Source organism: Brachypodium distachyon, chromosome 2 (genome assembly GCF_000005505.3).
Source record: "Brachypodium distachyon strain Bd21 chromosome 2, Brachypodium_distachyon_v3.0, whole genome shotgun sequence".
In the NCBI taxonomy this organism is placed as follows: domain Eukaryota; kingdom Viridiplantae; phylum Streptophyta; class Magnoliopsida; order Poales; family Poaceae; genus Brachypodium; species Brachypodium distachyon.
In genome coordinates this window covers 20,427,165-20,453,269 of record NC_016132.3, presented here as the reverse complement: position 1 = coordinate 20,453,269, position 26,105 = coordinate 20,427,165, and the positions used below count along the sequence as shown (strand labels likewise).

The 26,105-nt window shown below is 43.4% G+C and overlaps 2 protein-coding genes and 1 pseudogene across 3 annotated transcripts; 2 read left to right on the top strand and 1 right to left on the bottom strand.

Moving 5' to 3' along the window:
- Positions 1 to 2,598: 2,598 nt before the first annotated feature.
- On the top strand, positions 2,599 to 4,127 carry LOC104582641. The gene is made up of 7 exons (XM_014898424.1): positions 2,599 to 2,826; positions 2,918 to 3,254; positions 3,347 to 3,394; positions 3,480 to 3,581; positions 3,663 to 3,693; positions 3,838 to 3,890; positions 3,975 to 4,127. Exons 1-7 carry the CDS (start codon positions 2,681 to 2,683, stop codon positions 4,050 to 4,052), a joined length of 795 nt encoding a protein of 264 aa, XP_014753910.1. The 5' UTR covers positions 2,599 to 2,680; the 3' UTR covers positions 4,053 to 4,127.
- Positions 4,128 to 5,930: 1,803 nt separating this feature from the next.
- Positions 5,931 to 8,023, bottom strand: LOC100830922 (annotated as a pseudogene).
- Positions 8,024 to 16,356: 8,333 nt separating this feature from the next.
- Positions 16,357 to 24,515, top strand: LOC100830613 (probable DNA helicase MCM8). 2 transcript variants are annotated; one of them, XM_014898281.2, is made up of 18 exons: positions 16,357 to 16,735; positions 17,635 to 17,775; positions 17,871 to 17,985; positions 18,071 to 18,293; positions 18,368 to 18,531; positions 19,800 to 20,063; positions 20,846 to 20,941; positions 21,050 to 21,202; positions 21,369 to 21,439; positions 21,548 to 21,666; positions 22,028 to 22,157; positions 22,289 to 22,340; positions 22,430 to 22,586; positions 22,695 to 22,869; positions 23,239 to 23,409; positions 23,710 to 23,823; positions 23,987 to 24,033; positions 24,265 to 24,515. In XM_014898281.2, exons 1-17 carry the CDS (start codon positions 16,535 to 16,537, stop codon positions 24,008 to 24,010), a joined length of 2,370 nt encoding a protein of 789 aa, XP_014753767.1. In that variant the 5' UTR covers positions 16,357 to 16,534; the 3' UTR covers positions 24,011 to 24,033; positions 24,265 to 24,515. The 2 variants fall into 2 exon arrangements, with proteins under 2 accessions (XP_014753767.1, XP_014753768.1); XM_014898282.2 differs by lacking the exons at positions 23,239 to 23,409; positions 23,710 to 23,823; positions 23,987 to 24,033; positions 24,265 to 24,515 and having other exon boundaries at positions 22,659 to 22,838.
- The last annotated feature ends 1,590 nt before the right edge of the window (positions 24,516 to 26,105 follow it).

Here is a 26,105-nt window from a genome sequence, read left to right as displayed (position 1 = left end):
CTGCCACTCAATTGCAAGACATGTTAATAGAAGAGTTAAGTGAGTTGTTCCTGCGCAATGGCTCTTCTATAGGCAATTTTAAACTCCCACAACCACGGTCAGGTGGACCTCAGAATAGGTTCAATAGGCTCATCCAAGATGAACAATCATATGATCTAGCCGACCTTTTAGCTACTTCTACTACATTGATGAAATTATAGTCTGTCTTGAGCAAGAAACCTGGTTTTTTCTTTCTATCTGGACACGGAGGCACTGGGATTGTTTGGAATGCTATTCTTTCGCTCTTGCGCTCAAAGGGCAAAATTGTCCTTGCAGTTGCCTCATCGGGAGTGGCTTCCCTCTTATTACCAGGGGGTAGGACTGCCCATTCACGATTTAAAATACCACTTGACATTGATGAGACCACCTTGTGTGACGTTAAGAGAGGGACTGATTTGAGTGATCTCATAAAGGAATGCTCTCTTATAATTTGGGATGAAGCTCCTATGACACATAGACACTGTTTCGAAACACTTGATAGAACCCCGCTATATTCTGGAACCAATCAATCCTGCTGCAGCGACAACACCATTTGGTGGTGTTCCTGGAGATTCATTTGAGCATTTGAGTTGTGATTCTATTTCAAAAATGAATGACAAGCTAGGAGACTTTGATGAGCTATATCCTACTGAATTCTTAAATTCTATTGTCATTAGCAATTTTCCACATCATAAACTGGTTCTTAAAGTCGGTTGTCCTGTCATGCTCCTTCGAAATATTGACCAAACTATGGGCCTATGTAATGGAACCAGACTCATCATAACTAGGTTGGCAACCCGAGTTGTTGAGGCCACCATAATGACAGGCTCGCATATTGGTGATACAGTTTACATTCCTAGAATTATTCTTATGTCCAAAAAATCAAAATTTCCATTTGTTCTTGAGAGGCGCCAATACCCTTTACGTCTATGCTATGCAATGACAATTAACAAAAGCCAAGGTCAAACACTTGATTCTGTTGGAATTTACTTAAAAGAAACCTGTTTTTACACATGGTCAGCTCTATGTTGCAGTCTCACGGGTAACATCACGTAAAGGACTTAAAATCCTTATTGATCGAAATAACGAGAACTCATCCAACACAACCTCAAATGTTGTGTAACGTGAAGTCCTCTCTGCCACAAAATAACATTACATATAAATACTATTAGTTTAGTAGGACCTATATTATATGTACAGGTAAGTTTCGTTTAACATCTACAGCTAATTTCTACCTCTTTCTTTAACTTCAAGTGATATGTTTAACCCACTCCTACTTGCAGCCTGAATTGCTTCCTATCTCGGACCTACACCCAAGCAAGAAACGTGTGGGCGTGCTTGCTCGCATCGCTCGTGCATGGGATTATAAAAATAAAGAGGGTGAATTTGCTCATTTGGACATTGTCTTAATTGACAAGGAGGTATATGATGTTCTCTATTTCTCTCTTTTCCCATTATGCAATGAAGCTCTTAAATGCCCTAACCACTTTTACATGCAGGGAAATAAAATCTATGGCGAAATTCCAGCAAACCATGCAGAAAGTTTAAAAGAGCATCTGAAAGAAGGAAATGTGTGCGCCATTTCGGACTTCTTAACCCGGTCATCAAAGAATGTTTTCAAGGCTGTAGATGGACCATACATGATCGTACTAAACCCATGGTCAAAGGTCCATGTGCAGACTGATGTGCCTGCTGATTTCCCGCGCTATGTGTACTCCTTGACTGATTACCAACTTCTACCAGCTCTTGTGGGCACAAACGAGTCTTTCACAGGCAAACATCATAATGCTTAGTACTGGAATTGTTGTTCATTTAATAATTGTATCTACTTATTCATTCTTCAACTTACGTGCAGATGTTCTTGGAATTGTTTTGGCAATCTCTGATCTCCTCAAAGTCCAGGTGCCAGGTTATACTAAAGAATCTTTTAAGAGAACTCTCCATATATCAAATATTGAGCAAGCTATTCTTATTATTGCATATTCCTGTCTACTAAATAAACATGTCATTCAATCCAACACTTCCATTCTATAATTGCCTCAGTGGGACAACTATGGATGTTGCATTATGGGGAGACCATGCAACTCAATTTGATGGTGAGAACTTATACAAGAGTGGTCAGTCAGCGCCCTCATAATACTCTTTGTGGGCACCTCATAAAAAGCTACCGAGGTATATTTTTTCTCCGTTTCTCACCTAATTACGACCATGACTTGGTATGTTTATCACAATTCTCACCCGCATCTTAAAAATATATTTGACGTGTAACCATAAGCTGTGGTGAGGCTGCGAAACTCTATTTGAACCCTGATATCCCTGAGAAGAAAGAATACTGCGAATGGTTACTATTTTTGCCATTCGCATTTACAACAACCCAACTACTGTAAATGTTCATCCATGCTCAGCCATTGTTTGTTTCAATTCTTTTTGAACAGATTAGGATTACAACTTCCATCTCTCAGGTGGATGACCGCTGAAGAAGATCAGTACACTGTTGCCTTCAAAAGATCTGAGCCTGAAACAGTCACCGTTAAATACTTGCTAGAAACAGATCCATATGAGTATCTTGTATATTACTTGAGTTCCAAGCTATTTATTCCTCCCCATTCCCTATAGATGCAACGAACATTACTTAGCTTTTTACTCTTTTGCAGAATAAAACATGATATCCACCATTACAGCGACAAAGTTGTTATCAAACAAATGGTGGTTTCTTGCTTGCAACATGTGTCACAAAGGTTCAAACGGAGCAGGGGCAAACATTGTCTGCAATACTCCAAATTGCAAAACTACTGGAGCTCGTCCAAGGTATTGCCACTTATTTCTCTACCCCACTCAACCTCCTTTTATGCACATCCTATTTAATTGTTTAGACATACCGTATGAATACATTCCCCAGGTACAAAATCGCTTTTATGGGTGCTGACAAGATAGGAGAGGCTGAGTTCGTGTTCTTCGCTACGGTGGCTGAACAACTCATCGGGAAAAATGTTGACGCACTCATTAATACTGCATCCCGTAGACCAGACGTTATTCCTGCTGAGATCACAACTCTCACTTCTCAGAAATACACGATTGGCTTTTCTGTGAATGAGAAAGGACTCCAGTATGGGAAGCTTTCCTTCCAAATCAACACCATTAAGGAAATCCATGGCAAGTCAACTGAGTTTAAGTTTACCAAAATTTCTCATCCTGAAGGAAGCACATCCAAGGAATCATCAAGCTCAACCAGTAATGTAAGTGGTATTCTAGCACTGCATTGATTGTGCATCTGATGCTTTTCCTTCTTATTAATTAACTTCCTGTTACTCCACCATTTGGCAAACAGGCCACACCAACTCCTGGAACGCAACACACGGCTGATGAAAGTGAAGTGGTCAGTAGTTTATTTTAACTTCCCTATTGACACAGCCTGCTTATGGCTTGTAAATCTTACTCTTTTTTTTTTGCCTCAATCCTAGACTGATACTACAGACATGGAAAATTCCAATCCAAATGGATCTAATGAAAATTCACAGCACTCTGATGATACTGGAAAAGAGTCCCTTCCAGCTGATACACCAGTACGACATAATAATATCGATCATTCCATGAATTTCAAAATCAACTTGCAACTTACACGGTTTCTTACTTTCCAAATTTAGGCAACGTCAACACCCCCAAACATCATACCAGGTATTCCTTCTGATGCTGGATCTCAGAACAAGAAACATGGTTCTAAGAGGTTAATTCAGAAACTCTTGTTTCTATGTATTTATCAGCTCCTCTCCGTCCTTTGTTCTGCACATGTTTTATTGCTAATACCCATATTGATTGCAGGTCATCTGCTGACAAAAAGGAAACTCTCAACCCAAAAAAACTGTTCAAATAAGGCATGTCAATAGACATCTTATCTATCCAATACATGTCCCACCAGAAATTTTTCTAATGCCTCATTTTTTCTCATTATATTTCAGTCCAGGCGCTCTACATCGGAAGACATTTCCTCAGCTCAGTCCCAATGGATCTACACTCCATGGTGTCTTACTATTTAGTTACAACCTCGGCTACTACAACCTTGTGACAATAGCCTGCGTGCTATTAGTATCTATTAAATAAAAGTTCATGACTCTTTGTGATATGGATATGCTAACCATGGATATGACTTTTGGTACCTTCAATTCTATAATATTTGACAAGATTTATAATCAGGTGAATTCAAGTAGTAATTGTTTCATTGTCATATTTATGAAGAGGCGGAGCTACTACTATCTTGTCTCGTTTTATTACGTAGACATCTTGTCGAGTTTTTCAAGTTCAAAGTCAAGATGAGATATGATGGAAACGAACGGGAGGGCCAACAAGAATCAAGCATTCATACAGCTGAGAGGGAAGGATTTCAAGTGTACTTTCCAACAAATCAAACGGCACATGATTCAAAGTTTGCTAGAGAAAGATATCACGAATTAAAATTGAATCCGATTCGGGTCCGAACTGCCAGGAGACCCGAATTTGTTTTAATCACCCAGGCCGCATCCGAAGTCCAAATCAAGCAAACAAGTACTTGTTGGAAAGGTAATTACAAGACCTTTCCAACGGATCTGGCCCCATCAAGAGATTCGACTCGTGCTGACCGTGACGGACAAAACAAGCTGACGGATCTGTTTTTCTGTTTCCTAAAGAGTTGTAGTTTGTTAGGAAAGTTAGAGATAGAGTTGGATTTCGGCCTCCTTACTCAAGGTGGACGAAAATATCTCTCTCTCCTCCTTTATATACCCCATGAGCCCCCCTAAGGAGCTTTGTGTTTTGATTAGATAAAGTTTAGCCATCTTTGCTACTTTCGTGTAATCGCGTGTGTCGGTTAGACCACCTGTTTTACCGTCGTCAAGACTCCAACTTATCGTCTCGTTGAGACATTGGTTTGATATAGTATACTCGCAATTTCAGATTGCATCCGCTATTTATCTTGTTCTTCCTTGTTCTTCGATTGCTTGCAGGAACAAAGACCTTCGTGGTCAGGTTGATCGTGCCCCCGCGTGATCAATAACCCTGTGGAGTTGGTGTATCGATTGCTAAGGCGCTGCCTCTTAGGCCGTAGTCGGATCGTCAACGTCACCTCCTACCCAAATCGAGAGTTATCAATCTCATCAAAAGATCAGGCCACTCCGACCCACATCACTTTGGACCTACTGTGCAATACATTGCGGCTTCAGCTTTTGCCCCTATGTAAGGGCTAAAAGGAATTATTTTGATTCAGTTATCTTTCCGAATAGAACTGATGGGCCAGACGTGCAAATTGTGGCCTGCCTTTGATGCCCAAATGTTGTGTTCTTAGGTTTGTTCTTCTTCAAAGAAATTACGCTAATCCAGGAGTTGGGAAGGTGAGGAAAAGAATTAGAATATTACTGAATCGATTGTTTTTCTTTTCAAGGGAAATCAATGGTGTTGCTACAGGTTTGGATTTCATGGAAAAATTGAAACTTTGCAATCTTGGGTCTGCTGGCTAACTTCTGGAGTTTGGAGCCCCAAATCAGACCGCAAAAATTAAAGAATATTTGTCTTTATGTAATTATAGAGGTAGATCTTTCAATTCCAGCCAGTCAGCCCAAGATCTTTGTGTGCGCAAGGATTCACCGATTCATTTTGTTAATTTGACTGTGTCGGAGCACGGTCTTCGGCACCGGGGATGCTGAGCACCCCCTTTTCGATTCAGTGGAGGGTGAGGTGATCGCTCCGCGATCGCCGGCGTGGCGATAGACACGAAGAGTAAACGCGAGAGTTTTACTCAGGTTCGGGCCACCTGGAGGTGTAACTACGTCCTGCGTTTTGTTATATTCACAAGTTTAAGAGTACAGAACGGTAGAAAAAGTAGCTCTTAGGGCGATCGTTCTAGCCTTGCTAAACAAGATTAGGCCTGCTGATAAGACTTCTATCGGTGCATTAAATGCACTATGCCTGCAGTTTTGTCCTGTCTTCACTGTTCTGCGGGTCCCACTGCATGCCCGAGCGCGGGTTTCCAGGATGCACCCTCCCGGCTAGCGCATCCGCTAGTTTCACTAGGAGAGCAGCGGCGGTGATGAGCTCAGAGCCGTTGCTGAGCTGCTTGGCATGAGAGTAGGCGGTGCATCGGCAGCCCACGTAGAACAGCATCTCCAACCACACTTGGACGATCAGCTCCAGCATGTCACCCGTAGATGAACCCGCTAACCGGTCCTCGCCGATGAGCTTTACACCAAGCATAGCTCCTGTCATCGACGTTTCTGATCATATCTGCCTACTACTGGAAATGAAGATTCAAATGTAATGTCAGGGGAACCAGTGACCAATGATTTCCCAAGGTGTCGTAGTGAGCGGGCCGGATCTTCGGCTGAGCTGTACTCCAAATCACGCAGAGCAAGGTTCCTCTTTTTCACTTTAGAGGGCAGCAGTGCGTAGCACGTCTGGACATAGGCATTACGGTCGGCAGGAGGAGGCAACATTTCGGGACGTGCTGCGAGGAGGAAAAGCATGTAATTGGAGAGCGCCTCGACGGCCTTGGAAAGATCACTCTCCGCGTGCTCCTCCTTGTACCAACGGAGATAGAGGTCTGTCGAGAGGTGCCAGACGAGTATGCTCTCCTCTACACTCCAGCTCAGGCGCCCGTACAGTCCCCATCTCTTCAGCGCCTCCCTACCCTCGGCCATCAAGATTTGATCTGGGCTCCATCTCTCATCCTTGTTCTTGAGGAGCACTTGCTTCACCATCAGCTGCTCGATGAAGGCCGAGACGGGGATGGAGCAGGAGTACGCCCGGATGTTCCACGGGTCCTCAGCTCCCATCCTTCTCGCGAGCTTGCTGCTTCGGCTCGCCTCCCTGCCAGCACACAACTGAAGCATGTTGTGCTGCCCCATGGAGCGCGACCAGCAGCACCTTCTTCTCCACTCTGCTGCATGCACGAGCCGGCGAAGGAACACAACTACACGGGCAAGTCGATGCATCCTTTCTGCTCCAGGAGCACGCACGTCCCGCCCGAGAACATGACCCTCGAGACGGACGTGATCTCCAGGATGACGGCCCCGGCCCGACTAAAAGAACATAAGTGACAGCGATATCAAATGTACTGTACAAGTTCTTGTGATCACCCAGCTGCAATTGAAACAGCAATAGCGCACTGGCGGTGGCTAGCAGGGAGATTATACGGCTGCAGAGGCCATGCCAGCTGTGCATCACCGGTGTCTTGGTGTAGAAGACGTCGTGCATCAGCGATAACTGCATCTCGACCACCTTGTACGCCTCCTCCCCAGTCAGATCCGTACTTACACAATCAGTGGGAAACGCCCCCTCTAGCAACAAATCCTTGGGAAATACCAACAGTTCGTGAGCTATTCGCAAGAAGGCTTCCGTATCCGCAACACCCGACTGCCGATGCCGCTCCGAAGAGAAACTCGCCAATGCTTGAGTCCTTTCAACGCTCCGGTAGTTGTGCCCCGCTGGGCTACTGCCCGCGCGCTTAAGCGCCCACACTCTCTCCCCGTACTTGACAACGCCGACTGCAAGCACGAGGATAGTTGCCGGCCAGAGCAAGGATCGCCTACCTTGGATGGACGACTGGTAGATGACATACGCAGCCGCCACCACCTGCACGGCGAGCGTCTGCAGGTGGCGCAGCCACAGCCGGTTGTCCTCGATGGCGTAGGCGGTGATGTTGTCCTGCCCGCCTAGGTGCAGAAGCAGGAACGGCGCCCAGAACGCCATCAGCTCATGCTCCGGCGACCTGCTGTCACGGACAAATGACCGAGCACGTAGATCGCCGTCGCATCCGCCAGCGTGTACGCTGACCAAACGAAGACCCTTAGCACGCTGGAGTCGACGCACCGGCGGAACTGTGCCAAGATGAGGAGCGTCACCTGGAGCACGAAGCTGAGCAGTACCAGCGCTTGGAGACCCCACTGTTTCCATGGATCCACCACGAACTCGGCTCCTGCCATTGATGTTTTGTCTGCCTTGCTTCTGAAAAGGATTCACCGATTAACAACACAAGTACGCATAAAATTAGATGCTCTCCATTCCAGTATTCAACATACCAACATCTATCAACTTAATTTGTAAAGGGTGACAATACCTATTTTTTGTTTGTGTATCCTGGATTCCTATTAAGGCGTCAGCAGAGACAGCAGGCGCACAGTGTGTGTGTGTGTGGGTAGGGTTGGGGTGGGGGGCTTGGCAGTCTCGATATGTATAGAAGGTGCTACAGCTCCAACCAAAAAATTATCTTTGCAGCCAGTTTTTAAGTACTCCCTCCGTTCCGTTATATTAGTAAAACTTGCATAAGGTAATTTTGAATTGTGGGGCTATGACTCTACCCACTCGAATACAAATCTCGTGATTATTCTATAAGAATCTTCTTAACAGTCTTTAATTATGTAAAAGAAACTCGTATACTCCCTCCGTACCATATTAAGTGTTTTTTATTACATGTATCTAGACGTTTTTTAGACATAGATACATCAACATTTGAACAAATTTGAGTCATTTAATATCGGGCGGAGGGAGTAGTAAATCAATAATTTTATACAAGTTCCATCTATTATGGATTTGCCACTTCTCGGCCCTTGGATATACTTGATCCAATGGTCAATATTGGGAGCTCTTCCTCTACATTATATTTTATAATTACTAGTATCGGTATAGGTATCCTTTCTCTTTTTCTCAACAAGAAAAAATGTTAAATAAAACAATGCTAACCGCTTTGCAAATATATTACGTCGAGCCATTAGAGGCAAAAACAGGGCTGGTAGCGAAGTCGACTAGTGAACTTGGTAAAAGCCCATTTTCCATTGACATGCAAACATGGACGTCGTATCAGACATTCTCAAGTGATGACGGATAATTAACAAGAAAATTATTTTACTTGGCGACGTATCCGGTGAAAACCTTCGTTCGGTGTAAACCGTGCAAACTTCATAAAAACTTAGTACTCTCTGATCCACTAAAAGTGTCGTGTTAAACTAAAGCTACGACATTTTTTCTGGATCGGAGAGGACCGATAGATAAGAAACAGTGATTTTCTGGGGGAGACAAAGATCAAAGACTACTCAGAGATCATGTTTGAAAAAAAAATCTCATTGAGATCTCAGTCCAAATGCCTCGAGTGACTAAACGAATTTTCCCTACACGTTGCTACCAGCTGTAATGCTGTAGGCATCGTGGACTTGCTCGTTTTTGTTACAGCTAGCGTGTCTAGCGGCCCAATGCAAGTTGTTTGCTTGGCAGTGGAGTTGACCTTATTTCGCTTGACCTGACCCTAACATTATTATGGAGTCCTCATTTTTTCATGACTTGATAGAGTCCTCTTAAATATGATTTGTGTGAGCATAAATAATTGCCGCCCACCGTTTCTTGTCAACTCTGTCGACGTATCTATACTATTATTTAATTTGCAGTTGCGTACGTCGATGCCTCGTATGTCGCTTCACACGAAAATTACATCGATGCCACCGCCGATGCAAATCACGGAATACCCCGCACGAGTCACCACTCACGAGTGACCCGCCTCCTCTCTCTCCCTCATCCCGATCTGGATCGTTGTAGCGGCATCGCTGCCCGCCGCTGGGGCCATGGCGCCGGCTCGAGGCACTGTTTGCCACGCACGAGTCACGGCCTGCCTTGCCCTCTTCTCCTCATCCCGATCTGGATCGCAGCAGCGGCATCGCCGCCCCAACGGGGCACGACCTGCCTCGCCCTCTCCCCATCGCCCCGATCTGGATCGAGACAACGAGCGTCTCTCCCCCTTACCTGCTGCAGGGGTCATCCCACCCGCCTCCCGGCCCGAGACACCACAGTGGGGTCCGCCGACCTCCTTCTGGAGCTTGCCCCACGTCATCTGCCGGACGTGGGTACGTGCTGCGCCTTGGCCTTTTATGATAGGGGCCCAAATTCTCAAATATGTGATTTTACAATTTTAGTAGAACTGCAGAGTGATTGAATGTACAACTTTATCAGGTTTGTGCTTTGTGCTTTGTGTTAGGATTTCACTCATCTTTTTGTTCACCTTAATTAGTTCAGTGCAAAAGAACCAGAGGATCATTGTTTCGAGGACAGAATGATTGCTCTAGTGTCGTTTTTATGCCATAATGCAGGTTAATAATTTATCTTCAAATTCAATACAACAGCCTTGACGTCGTCGGGCTCAACCTGGCTCGCATGCTCCCGCCTTCATGGCATCGTCTGTCTTGGGATGTTGCCGAAGCCCGTGAGACAAGGCACCACAGCAGCTCCTGGTGTGGCACCTCCTTCTCCAGTAGCAGCGACGGCATGCATCCTCGAGACATAAGAATAGTAGAAACCTCACATGTGCATTGAGATCTGTAAATATGCTCAAACCAATTAATCCCCTGCTCATGTATTGGAACATGAATGTCGCTGGACAACATGACGCATTTTATCGAACACATATTGGCTTTAAGAACGAGAACATTTCCTTGCAAGCGTTAGGCCGAAGAAGATGCTCCTCGATATCGCAGCGGGAGACGGCGGCGGGGGCGGCGGCGGAGGCAGCGGAAGACCGCGACGGCGGCTCATGCAGAGGTGGACGCCTAGGCTAAGATAAATCTGGTGCGACCAGGGTCCGTTCCCTGTTCCCTCCCAGGTAGGCAGGGATCTTGATCTCCTCAAAATCAGGGGTGCGTCGTTTCCTCTACACGCGTAATCATCGGTGCGGTTTTTCTTTTCTGCGTTTTCTTTTGGTGGCACATGAGGTTGGACAAAGGGAGGGCTGACGGACGACGCCGGCAGCGGCGGTCTGCAGCGGGCGCGGGAGGGCAGAGTGGGGAGGGGACGCGGGGTAGATCGGGTTTAGGGCGTGTACACTCGCGCGTGACGTCAGCCTTTTCTTAAGGATGTCACGTAGGATAATTGCTGATGTGTAAGAGAGAGAAATGAAGAAAAGATTAGCCTCTCTTAGCTAAGAGATGAGATCTTCACAAGAAAGATAAGGCAAAGAAAAGACAAATTCCTCACTGTAGTAGATTTTGTCTTTTCTTAACATTAATAAGTCATTTAATTTTATGCATGTAGGCATTAATTGTAAGATACTATGACACTAAGATATGACCTATTGTACAACATGTTTTATTGTTTTATCTAAGTGACGTGGAACACATAAGAGAAGATAGTCTTATCAACCATTGTACATGCCCTAATTCAGCGTGCTTCCTGTGGGGAAGCTCAAAACCTGTTTGTTTAATGTTTAGCGAACAGGTGACGGAAAAAACGGTCTCTGGACCAGGGGCATGTTGTGGCTTACTGGACGTAATTTCGATGAAGTGACGTACGTCGCCCAAGGTCATCACCACCAACACCAATTTAATAGGTTTCAAATAACTCTAATTTAATAGATAGTAATAGGTACTATTCTTTAATTTGCAGTTGGAGTCCGTCCCTCGTACCTCATCTGCCTTCGAGCCCCGGTGCACACCAAACCATCGTTAAAAAACCTGAGATCGCTGCCCAATCAATCCCGCGATTACCTCCCCCCACACCCAAATAGAGTCAGCCCGATCCAATCCCCTCCCATCTCCCTTCCTCCACTTGCCACCTATGCCTCCGGCAGCCCTTTTCCCTGCACAGACGGAGAGGCACAGCCTCTACCGCTACCGCCATTTGCCCCCTCTGCTTCCGACGTGGCCATTCTCCCAACTTCGCAACCCTTCCCCTGCACGGACGGAGAGGCACAAGAGAGACAAGCGATGCGGTTTTCTGTCCTGCCTCGAAGGGCGTCACTTTGGTGCGCACGCTCCTTGTTCTCCGCCGTCTTCAAGCGCCGGTTCGCCTTCGCGGGTAAGCCTTACGACCACTGTTGTCGTCACGCCCCGCCTCTTCCACACTTCGCGCAATATGATTCCTTAATCCACTTTATACTGATCATGCCTTCTCATTTGCTACCCTCTGTTGAGATGATCTACCCAACTGTAGACAATTTTGAACAATGAATTTGGATTGTGCCAGAGTTTGGGGTGAATTAGGTGTAACAACATCTAGCAAGCAGCCATATCTTAATTTCTTTAATCTTGTTCTACTTTGTGATTACTATAGCCTGGATAGAAAAGAGCGATTCACAAAGCACGGGGAGGGGTTCTATTGTGTCATATAAATAAAATGGCACCAACGGTCAAAAGTGGACTATGTTCTAAAGGGAGATAATAATACTAGCTACTTCCATCTGGTCACTAATGGCCGTCATCGGAAGAAGCATATTTTTCCCTGGAGCAGGAGGAAGGTACCATTGAGGGTACTGGGCCCATACGTGATTATATTACTAAATATTATAAAAGTTTGTTCGGACCGCCTTTGGATAACGGTGTCTCCTTAGATGAGGCGGAACGTTTTGACCTTCCACAGGTGAGTGCGACTGAAAATGCAGCTTTGGTTGCACTGTTCTCGGAAGAAGAGATCCGAGCTGCGGTCTTTCAGATGGAACATAATAAGTCCCCTGGACCGGATGGCATCCCGGCGGAATTTTTTCAGGTGTTCTGGGATGTCATCAAATTCGATTTGATGGCTTTGTTCCAAGCACTATCCCGTGGGGAGCTTGAGGTGTTTAGGTTCAATTTTGGTGAAATTATTTTGCTACCCAACATTAAGGATGCGTGTCGGATAAAACAATTTCGGCCAATTTGCCTTCTCAATGTGGTGTTCAAGATTTTCACCAAAGTGGCTAATAACCGATTCAACGGTGTTGCAAACATGATCATCCATCCATCCCAAACAACTTTTATACAACGCCGGAATATTTTGGATGGGGTGGTCATTCTTCACGAAATGATACACGAAATGCACCGTAAGAAATTGAGTGGGGTAATTCCCAAAATCGATTTCGAAAAGGCCTATGACAAAGTTAAGTGGCCGTTCCTGTTGCAAACTCTGAGAATGAAAAGCTTTTCTCCCCAGTGGTGTAACTAGGTGGAGAGCTTCATCTCAGGTGGAAGTGTTGCAATAAAGGTCAATGATGTCGTGGGTCACTTTTTCCAAACAAAGAAAGGACTTCGACAGGGGGATCCTCTGTCTCCTGTTCTTTTCAATGTGGTTGCAGATATGTTATCGGTCCTCATTGGGCGGGCTCGCGCCGATGGTCAAATCAATGGTGGTGTGCCTCATCTTGTTGGGCGGATTTATCAATACTTCGGTACGCCGATGACACTATCATCTTTCTTGACCACGACTTGGAAAAAACTAAAAATCTAAAGATAATCTTGTGTGTTTTTGAACATCTTTTTGGCCTAAAAATAAACTTCCATAAAAGTGAGTTGTTTTGTTTTGGCGAGGCTCGGGAGGTGGCGGACCAATATATTAGCCTTTTTGGGTGCGAACTCGGGTCGTTCCCTATCCGCTACCTTGGCATTCCTATTCACTATAAGAGGTTGAGCAATTCTCATTGGAAAGAAGTAGAAGAAAGATTTGAAAAGCAACTGAGTAGTTGGAAAGGAAAAAAATCTTTCCTATGGGGGCCAGTTGGTCCTTATTAACTCAGTTCTCATGAGTATGGTCACATACATGCTCTTTTTTTTCGACCTTCCTTGTGGGGTACTTAAGCGTCTGGACTATTTTCGTTCCTAGATTTTTCTGGCATAGTGATAGCCAACAAAAGAAGTGCTGCCTTGCGAAATGGAGTGTCTCATGTCAACCTAAAGAGCAGGGAGGCCTGGGAATCCAAGATCTTGTTGCGAAGAACTCCGCTCTTTTAGGGAAATGGTTGTTTAAACTATTGACTGAAAAAGGAGTCTGGCAGAATCTCCTCCGTAATAAGTACATTGGCTCCAATGCGATTTCCCAGATTGAATGGAAGCAAGGCGATTCCCATTTCTGGGTCGGTCTAATGAAGGTTAAGCGGGACTTTTTCCGCTTTGGATCCTTTCATATCAAAGACGGGGCTCAAGTTAGATTCTGGGAGGACATTTGGTTAGGCAATCGCCCCGATCGGGATCAGTACCCAGGACTATATGGCATTGTCCGCAACAAGCATGACACCATAGCTCAAGTCCTGACTCATTCTCCTCCTAATATTTCGTTTAGGAGAGACTTGGTTGGTCCCAAGCTTGAGGCCTGGAATCATTTGGTCCCTCGTCTAGGCGTGATCCAGCTAACTCAGGACCGAGATGTGTTCTGATGGAATTTACATCATTCCCGGGCTTTTACAGTCAGCTCGTTCTACCATGCTCTAGTGAATATGGGTGTTCCTCTGATGGATCAAAGCCTTTGGAAACTCAAAGTTCCGCTTAAAGTGAAAGTTTTTATGTGGCTTTTGTGTCATGGGGAGATTCTCAGAAAATATAATTTGCTAAAAAGAAACTGGCATGGTGACCCTAAGTGTGCGTTTTGCTTTCACAATGAGACAATCAAGCACCTATTTTTTACTGCCAGTTCACTCGTTTTGTGTGGTCTACCGTTTAGGTGGCGTCTAATCTTCGCCCGTCACATAGCATATCAAAATGGTAATTGGCTACATGGCATAGGCAGAAATCTTAGAGCTAAGATTTTGGTGGGAGCGACCGCGCTGTGTTGGTCGATTTGGCTATGCAGGAACGACGTTATTTTTAATCATAACCGACAATCTTCATCTCTTATGCAGGTTATCTTCCAGTGTACCCATTGGCTCCGTTCCTGGGCGTTGCTGCAGCGGGAAATGGACATACCTATGGTTATGGCTGCCTGTACTCAAGTGGAGTGAGCTCTTAAGGAGGTTTTTACCCACAATGGGTGGTAGCGTAAACAGCGGCTGCAAACTTCTTAGCATTTTTCTTGTCGGCTGTATTAAGACTTTTTTTCTCTCATCATACGTTTTTTGTTAGGACGTATGCATCATGTTATGCAAAGGCCTGGTGCGGGCTTACTTGATGCATCATCTTGATGTGACTTTTAAGTTCAATAAAAACTCCTTTATCGAAAATGAAGGTAGAGCCTCTGACCCGTAGACTCTGTTGTGAAGGTTGCTACCTTATTCAATTATTGATCATGACAAGAAAGAACATTTGTCCTATCTGCGTCCACGAAAGACGGGCTTCCAAGTTAACGTAAGCTAATTTAATTAGTAGAACTGATATGGGTTATGGAATATCGTACCTATCTGTGTCAATTTTTTATTTTCCATGGTGGAATTGGAAGGGCTAATTTCAGTTGCAAGGTAAGAACATTTTTCATTGTACAGTTGTACCTATCTGCAGTAGCTACTTTCAGTTACATGGGAATTGGAAGAGCTAAAAGGAGGGTAGGAACTGAGAACCTTGCATCTACATATTTTACTCTTACCCTGGTTCCAATATATAATATGTATGAGGAAAAGTCCTCCGACAGTGCGCCGAGGAGCTGCGCCCTCGCCGTCTTGTTTTTCTTCTCGTCGGCTGCGCCCTCGCTGTCTTGTTTTTCTTCTCGTCCACCACCACGCCATCCGCAGGGGACACCGCCTCCCAGATGCTCTGGGCATTGAGGATTGCCTCCACCTTGATAGCCCAGATAGTGTAGTTCGCCGGCGTGAGCATCGGGCAGGAGAGCGACACCGTGCTCCCCCCAATGCCGTGCGGGACGATGGACATGATGTTGTCGAGGTAGTAGCGCAGGATCTTGGACATTCGTGGCTTTGATACCATTGCTCTCCGGTGACACGAACGCCGGACGGAAGGAGACGAACTTGACACGAACTCGCGACACAAGTATTTGCGGCGACGAACGGCTTCTCTTTTGCTCTCCCTCCACCGCAAAATGAATTACATGGGCTTATATAGCCGGACCAATGATCCACATGACCCGGACCTGCCTATTCTCACAAACGGAACTACAACAGTGCATCCGCGAGAGATAAATATGAGAGGTGTATCTATTCTCTCCGTCCAACTATAGTGGGCTTGTTCTATTTGTTTTGACCAAGCCTTTGATAAAAAAAAATCAACCAAATCATAACCATAAGCATGTATACTTTTGTATACAAATACAATGACATCAATTTAAGTCACATAAAATCTATATTACTAAAGTAATTATTGGTCAAATGCTTCATCAAAACAAATTAAATAACTCTACTATAGTGGGACAAAGGGGGTGTGTTTTTTCTTCATTATATCGAATTTCATTTTATAATTACACGGTTTTCAAACTAGAGCTTGTATTATCACCTCTAATATTTACGCGAGCATTTGCTGGCTTGCTCCAACAGATAAGTCTTTTTAAGAGAGATAACTTATTGTATACTACTGTTTTTTTCTTTTCTGTTCCCTTCATTCTATAATTATGAAACTAAAACCAGGATAAAAATTATGAAAGAACTAACCACGACAAAAATTATGAAACAGATGTTAATAACCTAACACTCAAAACGGATTCTCTATCTAGCACGCACCTGTCTCTAAACTTCTGAAGTCTGAACTCCGAAGAACCACCACCATCTCTCTCTCCGCGCCCACTGCGCAAAACCCCGCTAAAATCTTCCGTTTCATCTGCTTCCCAAGTCTCGGCGACCCCAATACCGCCCAAATTCGTCGGAGAAGATACCCCAGGCACCTCCAGAGACATGTACGCCGACATCGCGAACCCGAAGGGACGATCTGGCTGCCGCCCCATCAACGCCGCCGCCATGTCGCATCTCATGGATGTCTGGCCGAGATACTTCCCCGAGGAAACCCAGCTCTCCGAGGCCGACCCCAGGGCCACACTCGTCCGCGACTTGGTTAAGATCCTGGAGCTTGAGGAGAGGAGAGACCTCGTCCCGCGTGTAAGCATGGGTCTCCATTTCCGTATAGCGCCTAATTTTGGTCACCTCCCACGATTCTAGGTTTTCTTACTCGGGCTAGGTGTGATGCAACGATAGGTGGTGGTAACTCAAGGAATTCCTAGGGTTTTACCGGATTGTCTGACTGGTTGTTAGTTTAAATGTCTTGGAATTGGCAGCTAACACTGAAATTGTATTTGAAATGCTCGCTGCTAGATGATTAATTTCTGTTTAGTTCCAACTACTTTAGCTTCTATTCCTGCCAATGTTAGCTATTTAATTACGTAAAAAAGTTACGTAGCTATTTAATCGGACACCATTGTAAGTAGATTAATGATGGTTCCTCACTGCTAGGATGATACATGTGTGTTAGTTCATGCTAATGATTTTTGGCTAATAATTTACTTACCTGATTCAGATGACCTCAAAATTTTGGGACTGGCAGAATTTGGTTCCACAATACGATTAAGGTCCCTATGCGTCCACTCACTGACATGTTTTTCATCAGAAAAGGGGAATGATCTCTTCTTAGAAAGAATAAAAAGAATAAAAAGGAGCTCTTAGTTTTGTGAATAAAGTTTGGTACTTTTGCAGTTCACTTTGTTTCCTCAACTCTTGGTTTGTTAGTACCATAATGTTATTTTTCCTCCAATTTAATATTACTATACTATACAAAGCATGATGCAAAAGGTTCCAGATTGAATAGATCATAGGATCATGTAGTCGGACAGTAAACAACTAATCATATGGAGCATGTTTAAATGCATTTCTTCACAGTATCCTTTTATCATGTGAAATAAACATACTTATACTTGGGGGAATTTATCTGGTTTCAATAAATGAAAGAATTTACACTTCTTTGGTTCATGTGTGCAACTTACAACTTATGTTTACATGCACAGGTTGAAGATGATAATGCTATTTTCTTCCTTCCGATTGATTTCCAACAGCTTAAGAGGTTGTTCGATGGTACCAATCTCTGTACAGCTCTCCAGGAAAATCCAAAAGAAACCTTGCTTTGCATGGGAGTTGCAGTTCATCTGGTTGATGCTTCTTTTCATGCTAAAAAATTATTTGTGTTGTCAGTTGTGCATTGTTTTTTCAGTCACTGTACCTTGGCTCCTGATGTTTTCTTCAGGTTGAGTGCTCGAGGAAGTGTTTCGAATTGAACGACATAGACAAGGTCAACATCAGGCTTTACAACCACACCGAGACAATAATTGCTTTGAAGAATTTGAAAGCGGCCTATATTAGTAAGGAACTTTCTGTTTTTGTCCTTGTGTTTTGAATGTGCTTCTGCATCTAAATAAAGTACTGACTTGTATATTCACCTCATAGAGAAACTAGTCACAGTGCGAGGTACTGTTGTAAAAGTCAGTACTGTGAAACCTCTAGTTCTGGAGCTGGATTTCCAGTGCATGAAGTGTTCTACGGTCATCCACCGTGTGTTCTCCGATGGGAAATTTTCACCTCCGGTATCCTGCATAATTCAGGGATGCAAGGGCAGATCCTTCACCCCACTGAGATCAACTGCCAAGTTGATAGATTTTCAGAAAATAAGGCAAGCGATAAATAGATCGTCTGTACCATTTTCTACTTATAGAGCTAAGCCCTCTTTTCTTAATTTCAATCCAGGATACAGGAGCTTGCTAGTGCTGAAAACCGTGAAGAAGGCAGAGTGCCACGAACTATAGAGTGTGAGCTTACAGAAGATCTTGTAGACTGTTGCATCCCTGGGGAGATTGTAACAGTAACTGGAATTGTCAAAGTGCTGAACAACTATATGGATGTTGGCGGAGGTACAATTTCAAAGAAACTAGGATGTTGCTTTTTCATTTGTTCATTTATGAACATTCCTGGATACTCTATTTCACATTGCTTCAAAACCTGAATCCACTTTGCGAAAAAAAGTATGGTAATCTGCAGATCCTAAATGGCTAGTGCATTATGGACTACTAGGTATAACCATATAAGTAGTTCAGTAGAAGCATTATCAAGTTGCATGTAACTTAGGGAAAACCGATACACTATCTCCTGTTATGTTTTGGTAACATAAAGGTATCCAGTATACCTTACCAAAACATAGTTCTTTGTTAGACATCTCCACTTTGTATGATTTCATTGAATGTAAGACCCAAGAATTCTTTATAGAATGATGCTGAGTGCCAAAAGGTTACTATATGTGGCGTCCATGCCTTGCCATAGGCAATAGTCAAGGCGACGTGTCATGTATGCTGTACGAACGTCGTGCACTCATGCTCCACACACAGCAGGGAGGTGGCACAGCAACAGTCTGTATCCTGGAGGTACATGACTCAGCAACAGAGCCTGTCCAGGAAGGATACGTCGGGACGGGCTCCGTGCTGCGGGAGGCAGCATCCACTGCCACAGTCAATAGTCATGGGGGCCGGCTGGACGGGAGGACAAGACCAATACCCTTGTCTCCCCAGCCCATCATGGGTTAGGGCATAGTGTAGGTGATAGGTACAATGCACCGGGTTGATGGGAGATGCAAAGAATGGGAGATAAGAGGCAACTCATTTCTTCATTTATTTGATATGTTACAATTCCTCCATATGGTAAGCATCGCTACTAGGGTGTGATCTTGTCCCTAATAATCCTAACCAACTGCAGCCCATATCTCGGTATATGAACCTAGTTGCATCGTCACCGACTGGTCTGGACTCAGGAGACCAACGAGACCTAAGGCATTGATTCGGATGTACTAATTAAATCGAGTACACTAGAGTCCACACCATTGACGACTAGGACTAGTGGGTAGTGCAGAGGCTGTGGCATCAGCACAAGCCTGGTTCCTAGGCCCGGTCAAATTGGGTTAAATTCCTGCTGATCTGGTGGCTATACGCACCCCCCCCCCCCAACCCCATGATAGTACCCTTTATCTTATTTGGTACTTTCTTCTTATACCATACAATCAGATAAGCTCATGTGCTCGGTGTTCCTGCGGTTGGAGCTTTTTTTCCCCAAAAAATTTCTTGTTTGTACTATGTAGATGCACATTTTCCAAAGTTTTCTTATAGATCTATTATTTCTTTAATATCTCCAGGAAAGTCGAAAAGCAGAAATCAGGGTTTATACTACTTGTACTTGGAAGCAATCTCAGTAAGGAACTCGAAGGCCCATGCTGGTTCAGAAAATTCAGATGCAAGTTCTCTTGATATCCGGGCTTTTGGATCTTTCAGTTTTGAAACTTTTACTGATAAGGATCTGAAATTCATCATCGAATATAGTAACGAGCATGGTGCTGATGTATTTCGTCAAATACTTCAATCCTTTTGCCCCTCCATTTATGGACATGAACTTGTAAAAGGTATTTTCTGTTGTAGTAATCTATTTTTATCCTAACATGGTATTTCCTCACAGTAATGCAGTTACAAGGTATTTCTGCCAGCTATTTAATGTGGTTAAAGGTTTGTATTTTAGTTTGCATTGAGTTGTCCAAATCTTTGGAAATAAATGATTTTGTGAAACCTATTACTCCATTTAGTTTCTGTATATAGGAAACAACATCTGGTTTCCATTTTTTTTCATTAGTTTTTTTAATCTGTACAGTGTTTTCTGTTTGATTGATTATTTCATGGCAAGTACGCTTGTGTTGTCTCAAAAAAAAACATCATGTAATCCAGTGGTTGAGGGATTGACCAAGCTAATAGTAGTTTCAGTTGATTAAGGGGTTATGTTTTCTTGTCACTTCTTTTCAAGAGCCACTGAAAAGCAGACAGTGCAAACTTTACTTTTGAACGAAAGCCTGTTAACTTATCAGAAGTTCAACAAAGAGAGTTAAGGCATACATTATTTTCAAATAGTGCAAACTTTTAGAATGCATGTTCCTCCATCTCCAATTCTCCATAATGAACATTTTATATTCCATAGTTGTACCTTCATTAGTACATGACCGCCTCTTCGCCGCTTGCTAACTTAAATCATGGCGGAAAGGGGGCACCTAGTCTACTTTTAGAACACTGTCTATAGCATAGAGGTGCTCATTTCAGTACATTAGTGTTTGCTTGGATGCTGCTCCTTTTAATTCCTTTTGTTTCTTCCTTGCATTGTATTACCAGACATGACTAAATTAATGTTCCCAAATTTCAGCTGGCATCACTCTTGCTCTTTTTGGTGCTGTGCAGAAGCACTCAATGGATCAAAATAAAGTCCCGATAAGAGGAGACATTCATGTTGTTATTGTTGGTAATCCTTACTTATATTACACGTTACCAGGCATCTTGATCCATGTAGCTTGTAGGTTTGTCTGAGCACCACCAAGGTGCAATTTACTCTTGCTTTATGTAATTGCAGGCGATCCAGGGCTAGGCAAGAGCCAATTACTACAAGCTGCAGCATCTGTTTCCCCGCGAGGAATATATGTTTGTGGGAATACAACCACAAATGCTGGTCTTACTGTTGCTGTGGTTAAAGATTCAATGACAAGTGACTATGCATTTGAGGCTGGTAAGCAAGGAAGATTCGTTCCTTCAGTGCGCAATTTGTTTACATCTCCTGTGTAGAATCTCTTCAAAGTCACATAGTTTGATCATTTGTTGTCAAATAATTGGCTGTTCTACTGTTTATAGAATTTGTGATGGAAACAGAATAACATTTAACCCTTAGCTTACAGGGGCCATGGTCCTTGCTGACCGCGGAGTATGTTGTATTGATGAGTTTGATAAGATGTCAGCACAGTATCAGGTATCATTCTTAGTTTTCACCTGATAGAAACTTCTTGCTGAAATTTTCATCAGTCATAACTTTCCCAAACTTATGTAGTTAGTTTTTTAATCAAATTTTTGTTCCCAGTCATTACTGGAAGCCATGGAGCAGCAATGTGTATCTGTGGCAAAGGCTGGTCTTGTGGCAAGTTTATCTGCCCGCACCTCGGTGCTGGCAGCTGCTAATCCCGTTGGGGGTCATTACGAGTGGGTACATCTTTCCCATCATTCTTTAATAAATTCTGGACCTACTTACTCTACAAAGTTTTGTCATTCTGGACATGTTTCCATTCATTGTCAATTTTCAACTGATACTGATTACTTGTGTTTGCTGGTCTCTGTCTGTATATTTCTGTGTGCAATCACTATACTGTGGTGGTTATGGTGAATATAGTTATTTTTGCATTGTGCTTACAATTTGTTGTTCTATACTACGAATGGAGCAGACAGACCTGCCAATAAATAGCATTTTATGGGCTTATTTTTCATCATCTTGCTTGTCAGTGAAATGAAGGTGGTAGGTATTAAATTCCTGGGTTATTTCCATCTTAATGTACCATATCTGCAGCCGAGCGAAAACTGTTAATGAGAATTTGAAGATGAGTGCTGCTCTGCTCTCTCGGTTTGACTTGGTTTTCATTTTACTCGACAAGCCAGACGAGTCACTAGATAAGAGAGTATCAGATCATATAATGGCAGTAAGTTTTCCTTAACCATTTTTCTTACTCACACATCAAGTATATAGTACTGATGATTATTAATGATATGTGCTTTAGAGCTAAATTTATATTTTAAAAACTAAGACAGAATTGATATTTTCTACATGCAGCTCCATACCAATGATGGAGATTCTTGTACGTCCAACAAGAGGCTACGAACAGGTCCTTGTTCGGTTATTCCATAATGCTTTTAATAACTTTTTGTACAACTGAAACCTTATCTGCCGTTGTTGATTTGCAACTTTGCTCAGTGCCTCAATGTAATGGCAGTATGGGGTTCGGAATTGATGAGACAGGAATAGCTTCAAGGCTGAGGCTACACCCGCAAAGAGACAGAGATTTTGTTCCATTACCTGGACCCCTTCTTCGAAAGTATATATCTTATGCGAGAAGCTATGTTACCCCCTGGTATAGTGTCAGTTCCTTTTCACTCATAAATAAATGCCATAAATGCAATGCAGTGAGTCATCATTTTTGTAGTGTTTTTTCCCTTACAGATGTTCCCCATTTTTAAAGCATGACAGAACCAGCGGCTAAAATTCTGCGAAAATTTTATTTGCATTTGAGAGACCGCAGTACTTCTGCTGATGGCACACCCATCACAGCTAGACAATTGGAAAGCCTCGTAAGATTAGCAGAGGCTCGTGCTCGGGTGGATCTAAGAGAAGAAGTGACTGCACAAGATGCTCAGGTAGCTTACTTTGAGTAAAGCTCAAGTTCATACCCATGGTTGCTGGGAAAACCTGAGCTCTTTCTTTGTTATTTTTCATCCTCAGCAAATTACTGTAGCAAACTTGAAAGAGTGAGGAATTCTATTTTTCAATCTGCATGTTATGTCGATGTTTCAGATTTTGATTTTCTGTTTATCTGCTTTCTACTTTTAAATCTGAACATGTCACATCATAAGGTGCATTTACCACATGACTAAGGTCTATGCCAGAGTATACTTCCTTCCCAGGCAAATAAACGGTCGAACAGTTAAACAACATAAAGAGGCACGCCATTTAAATCTAAACTGGAAGCATACAATTCTAATGGTTTGCATTTTATTATGTGGCAGGATGTTGTCGATATCATGAAAGCCTCCTTGTTTGATAAATATGCTGACGAGCATGGTTTTGTGGACTTTGCTCGGAGTGGTGGGATGAGCCAAACAAAGGAAGCAAAGAGATTTATGAGTGCCTTAAACAAGCAATCAGAGTTGCAGCAAAAGGATTGCTTTTCAAAAGCTGTAAGCAGTGCGGCAATTATGCTTCTGAAAATCTTTTTATTCTAAAGCTGTTGGTCTGTTAGTTATTGCATTATACAAAAGTCAAACCAGGAAATCGGTTGACATAGAATCAATACCAGTTTCAGTTCAGTTATGATTCTGGTCCTGCTCTAATTGAATAAACTTGCCTCGCTTGATTTTTTTGTGCATTTTGGTTCTTTTGTTTTGCGGTCTCTCCAGAAAATAGAAGCATATTTTTTGACCCTTTTGTTTGCACTTATTTGGGGGGTTTGCTTTCATGCCACTGTTTCCCTATTGCAGGAGATACAGAGCTTAGCAGATAAAATCAGTTTGCAAGTTCCAGATTTGGATGATCTTGTGGAACGTTTAAACATAGCCGGTTATCTTCTTCAAAAAGGAGAAAAAACATACCAGGTATCTTCTCATATGATTGCTTGACAGCAAGAAGTTCCATTGTTGTCTTTGTGTCAGTTGCATTGGACGGGATCCTGGTATCTGTATCGATTATGGATTCTGAGTAGACTCATGATGATCCCTCCCACTGAGGACTAACATTATCTCCTTTTTCTTTCAACAGCTAGTGTCCTCATCATATTCGTGAAGCCTGCCAACTAGATTAAGATGGTGAGTTTTCTTACATCCTACGGAGTGCATGAAAACAGGGGAGTTCGGTGTTGGTATGATGCTGGATTTAGTAGTAAATACTAGCACTACTTATCGATTATATCTGTACCCTGTCTGGATCGATTAATAGTTACTTTAAAACAATTTTCAACGCTTACTCTCAATAGTGACAAGATAATTGCTTGATGTTTCTTTTTTTGTCGATTCATGATTAGTTTCATTCTCTGACAGATGTGTGGAGGGGAAATGCGCTTCTTACGGCTGCAGCTCTATGTATCGGGCGTGATGTCCAGCTGCTAAGATAAACAATGCTAACAGAGCTACCCACACGCTAAAATTTCTTGTTGGACTACAGTATGCTCTTAGCCTGTTAGGAATCATCTGTTTTCTCGGGGCGACATTCAATGATCATGAATGCTGATTCTTTACTTGTGTGTAACTTGCACATTCTAAATTTTCTTATTAGATAGTTACAGCTGTAATATCTGAACTCACGCACTAAACACACGCCACACGTACACCACACTCACACACCTTACCCCTAGCGCGAAAGATAGACCTACAACTAATCAAGCATACTAGATTGTCGGCAACGGGTACGTGCTCTACCACTAAGGGACAAGCGTGAAAGAGGCGATACAACAGTGAGAATAAATCTGAGACACACGAAATTCGCCCCAACTGGGGATCGAACTCGTGTGGGTTGCATGACGGCAACCCACGCCAACTGAGCTGAGCTCAGTTCTCTAGATAGTCATTTTTGTGGCAATGAGAAATGGAACTCATTTTGCTTGTGCCATAACCTGACCTACAAAGGCCTGCCGGATGAGTTTGAGCCCTCATCAACGCTCCATGCTCACGTCCGTGCTTCTCTATCAAAAGTTTTTTTTGACGGGATTTTTTTTTATGGGGAAAAGTTATTATCTCCTTAAAAGTTTTTTCTTAAGCGGCCATGTCGGCAGCCACGGCTGCATCTCCATGGTACTTCTCGTGAATCATGCATGAAGCTCTTGAAGCGCTCATCTTTTTTGAGTTCTCAAATTTCCCCTCTCTTTCCATTTGAGGACTATTTAGCGGAAATCGTCTCTTTCAATGATTCTTGCAAGGCAACAGTGGAGGTTTCACGGTTCAAGTCATCCTTCAAAAGCTTCTTTTCCCGGAGCCGATCTGAACGCTTCCCCAAACCTCCACTTATTTCATCAGCTTCAAGATCAATTGGTGTCCCATCATTGCTTCTTTTCTTCACTTGAGCGGCATTGTTGGCTTGGATTTTGAGAGAAGCAACTAGATCAACCCATTTAGGAGCCTTGTGAAGCTTGATCCAACAATGGGGTAAGTTGAATTTCTTGTCGTTATTCATAGCCCATTTAACGCCCCAGCGTCACTCCTACCACCTCTCTAGGATTCAAGACCGGCCCCACAAACCAACACATGTCTTTCCAGTGCACTTTGTCCTCACTCATGCACTCCTGGGAGAAACTTTCCGGTCGGTCACCCATCCTCAGATTGCTCTCAGCCAAGCATGCTTAACTTTGAGGTTCCTTTCGGATGGGCTCCCGGAAAAGAAGGTATATCTTGTTGATATGAGTATTCTATCAATCCTATTAAGCCGTAGGCCAGTGTGTCACAGCCCGAAAGGCATCCATTGCTTGGATTACTTGTGAGGCCACGCCAACTCCACTCACGGGGCGGTTCTTGACACTATCATAGGCAGCGGTGTGCTTGTTGCATTCAGTTAGGATATGTTGCCACCGATGGGTCAAAAAGTTTTCATTGCGATCACTTTCAAATGATTAGGGAATGTGGCTCTTGTACTTGTGGAAGTACTCATGTATGCGCTTCCAATATGCACCGTCCTTTTGCTCAGCCCTGGCAATTGGGTCTTGTCCAATTGTTATCCATGCATCACACAACAACTTGTCTTCATTCTCCGTGTATGATCCGGTCCTCTTGGTGTGACTCGATGTTTGTAAGGCCACTTGAGATAGTTCTTCTTCGAACGTACCTTCTCCCATATAATCAAACTCTTCATCTTGCTCACCATTTTCCTCTCCATCTAGCCCACCATTTTC

Bases quoted from the DNA above. Each gene is read 5' to 3' on its own strand.
- LOC100830613 (XM_014898281.2), top strand. From the start codon at position 16,535: ATGTACGCCGACATCGCGAACCCGAAGGGACGATCTGGCTGCCGCCCC. The intron at 16,736-17,634 runs GTAAGCATGGGT...TTACATGCACAG, and splicing joins GGAGAGACCTCGTCCCGCGT to GTTGAAGATGATAATGCTAT. The intron at 23,410-23,709 runs GTAAGCAGTGCG...TCCCTATTGCAG, and splicing joins AGGATTGCTTTTCAAAAGCT to GAGATACAGAGCTTAGCAGA.
- LOC104582641 (XM_014898424.1), top strand. From the start codon at position 2,681: ATGATATCCACCATTACAGCGACAAAGTTGTTATCAAACAAATGGTGG. The intron at 3,395-3,479 runs GTCAGTAGTTTA...CCTCAATCCTAG, and splicing joins CGGCTGATGAAAGTGAAGTG to ACTGATACTACAGACATGGA. The intron at 3,694-3,837 runs GTATTCCTTCTG...TATTGATTGCAG, and splicing joins ACCCCCAAACATCATACCAG to GTCATCTGCTGACAAAAAGG.